At 42.2% G+C, this 2,326-nt stretch overlaps 1 protein-coding gene across 1 annotated transcript in view; it reads right to left on the bottom strand.

The window, feature by feature from the left end:
- The window catches only part of LOC120499468 (natural resistance-associated macrophage protein 2-like), a 52,691-nt gene that overhangs the window by 9,982 nt on the left and 40,383 nt on the right, over positions 1 to 2,326 (bottom strand). The window contains exon 14 of the mRNA XM_039703228.1: positions 2,049 to 2,202. Coding sequence (XP_039559162.1) covers positions 2,049 to 2,202 — 154 coding nt within the window. The remainder of the gene's footprint in view (positions 1 to 2,048; positions 2,203 to 2,326) is intronic.

The following is a 2,326-nucleotide window of genomic DNA, read 5'->3' as shown; positions in this document are numbered from 1 at the left end:
AAATACAAATATGTTAATATAATATAATATAATATAATATAATATAATATAATATAATATAATATAATATAATATAAATACAAATATGTTAATATAATATAATATAATATAATATAATATAATATAATATAATATAATATAATATAATATAATATAATATAATATAAAGTATATAAAATAAAATAAAATATAGTATAGTATATATACTAAAATATAGTATAGTATTCTATAATATGATACTATTTAATATAATAAATTAATAATTTAGCCTTTTCAGAGCATGGAGGCAGATTCACCATTCCTGGGGACATTCCCAATAAATACAACACCAGAAGGGTTGGACAAAATTCCAACTCCCTCCCAGGTCCTTCCAAGTCCCCCCAGCCCAACCCTGGTCACCTGTGTGCCACCTGTGTGTCACCTGTGTGCCACCTGTGTGTCACCTGGGTGTCACCTGGGTGTCCAGAGGAGCCCGGGTGCCCCAAAGCCTCCTCCCAGCTGGAACGTGGAAACTGGGAGCACTGGGAATATTTCTGGCACTGGGAGCACTGGGAATGTTTCTGTCTGCTCTGGGAGCCCTGACTTTGACCCTCAGCCATGGAGAAAGTTTCCTACACTTCAGGCTAGACTGGAACCCACCAAAGTGTGAAATAGATTATAGAGAGTGCTGTGGGTGTATAATTCAGGTGAGAACTAGACTGGAACCCACCAAGTGTGAAATAGATTATAGAGAGTGCTGTGGGTGTATAATTCAGGTGAGAAATTGAGGGTTTGGGATTTTTAGTATGTTGTGGATGGAAGCATGATGGAGGACACAGGTCCTGGGTTTCCTCTTCATGGGTTTGGGTGGCATTTTGTAATTGGGCACAAAAGTTCACACTGGGGGCTCTCTGGGATCAGTTATTGGGTTAAAAGGGAAAATAATCCAGGTGTCAGCTCTTAATTGGATAGTTTAGTCTTAAAGACCTTGTACCAAGAGATTGTTGGGCATTTTGTGCCTTCTAATGAAGAGTGCTGAGCTCACAGCAGTGAGTGTTTTACTGAAGTAATTAACACCTGAGCCCAAACATGAACTACTAATGAGCTGAAATCATTAATCAGCTGAGAATCACTAAAGTACTGAAATCACTATTGAGCTGAAACCACTAATCAGCTGAGAATCATTAATGATCTGATAATCACTAATGAGCTGATAATCACTTATAGCTGAAATCACTAATGAGCTGAAATCACTAATGAGCTGAAATCACTAGAGCTACAATCACTAATGAGCTGATAATTACTAAAGATCCGAAATCACTAAAGTGCTGAGAATCACTAATGAGCTCATAATTATTTACTAATGAACTGAGAATTTCTAATGTGCTGAAGTCACTAGAGCTACAATCACTAATGAGCTGATAATTACTAAAGATCCGAAATCACTAAAGTGCTGAGAATCACTAATGAGCTCATAATTATTAAGAGCGGATAATCACTAATGAGCTGATAACCACTAATGAGCTGATAATCACTAAAGAGCTGAAATCACTAACGAGCTGAAATCACTAATAAGCTGAAATCACTAATGAGCTGAGAATCACTAATGAGTTGATAATCACTAAGAACTGAAATCACTAACATTTGAAATCACTAAAGAGCTGAAATCACTAAAGAGCTGAAATCACTAATGAGCTGATAATCACTAAGAACAAAAATCACTAATGAGCTGAAATCACTGAGAGCTGAAATCACTAAGAACCAAAATCACTAACGAGCTGAAATCACTAAAGAGCTGATAATTACTAAAAACTAAAATCACTAATGAGCTGAAATCACTAAGAACTAAAATCACTAACGAGCTGAAATCACTAAGAGTTGATAACCACTAATGAACTAATAATGACTAAGAGCTGACCTCACTTTAGAGCTGATCTCGGCCCGAGGGGCCCGGACAGGCCGCGCTTTACTGAACTGTGCTGGGCACCCCAGAGCCGGGCTGGGGGAGCCCCCAAAGCTCGGGGTGACCCCAGGGAGCCCCGGGGTGACCCCAGGGAGCCCCGACTCACCAGGTAGGCCACGAAGGCCAGGTAGAGCACGCTGAGCAGCGCGGCGCCCACGTAGAGCGCCAGGCTGTGCAGCGCCATCACGTAGGCCACCACGAAGTACATGTTGATGCTGCAGATGAGCAGGATGAGGAGACCCCCGGCCACCCGCCAGAACCTGCGGGGAGGGGCACGTCAGGGGGGCAGGGGGCTGCAGGGGAGGGGCACAGAGTGAGGGGGCTGCAGGGGAGGGGCACAGAGTGAGGGGGCTGCAGGGGAGGGGCACGCTCAGGGGGGGGGCT

The sequence above is a fragment of the Passer montanus genome, unplaced genomic scaffold, assembly GCF_014805655.1.
Source record: "Passer montanus isolate IOZ18808 unplaced genomic scaffold, ASM1480565v1 scaffold161, whole genome shotgun sequence".
NCBI classification, from domain to species: domain Eukaryota; kingdom Metazoa; phylum Chordata; class Aves; order Passeriformes; family Passeridae; genus Passer; species Passer montanus.
The sequence above is the reverse complement of the archived record's forward strand: the minus strand, read 5'-3'. Positions and strand labels throughout refer to the sequence as shown.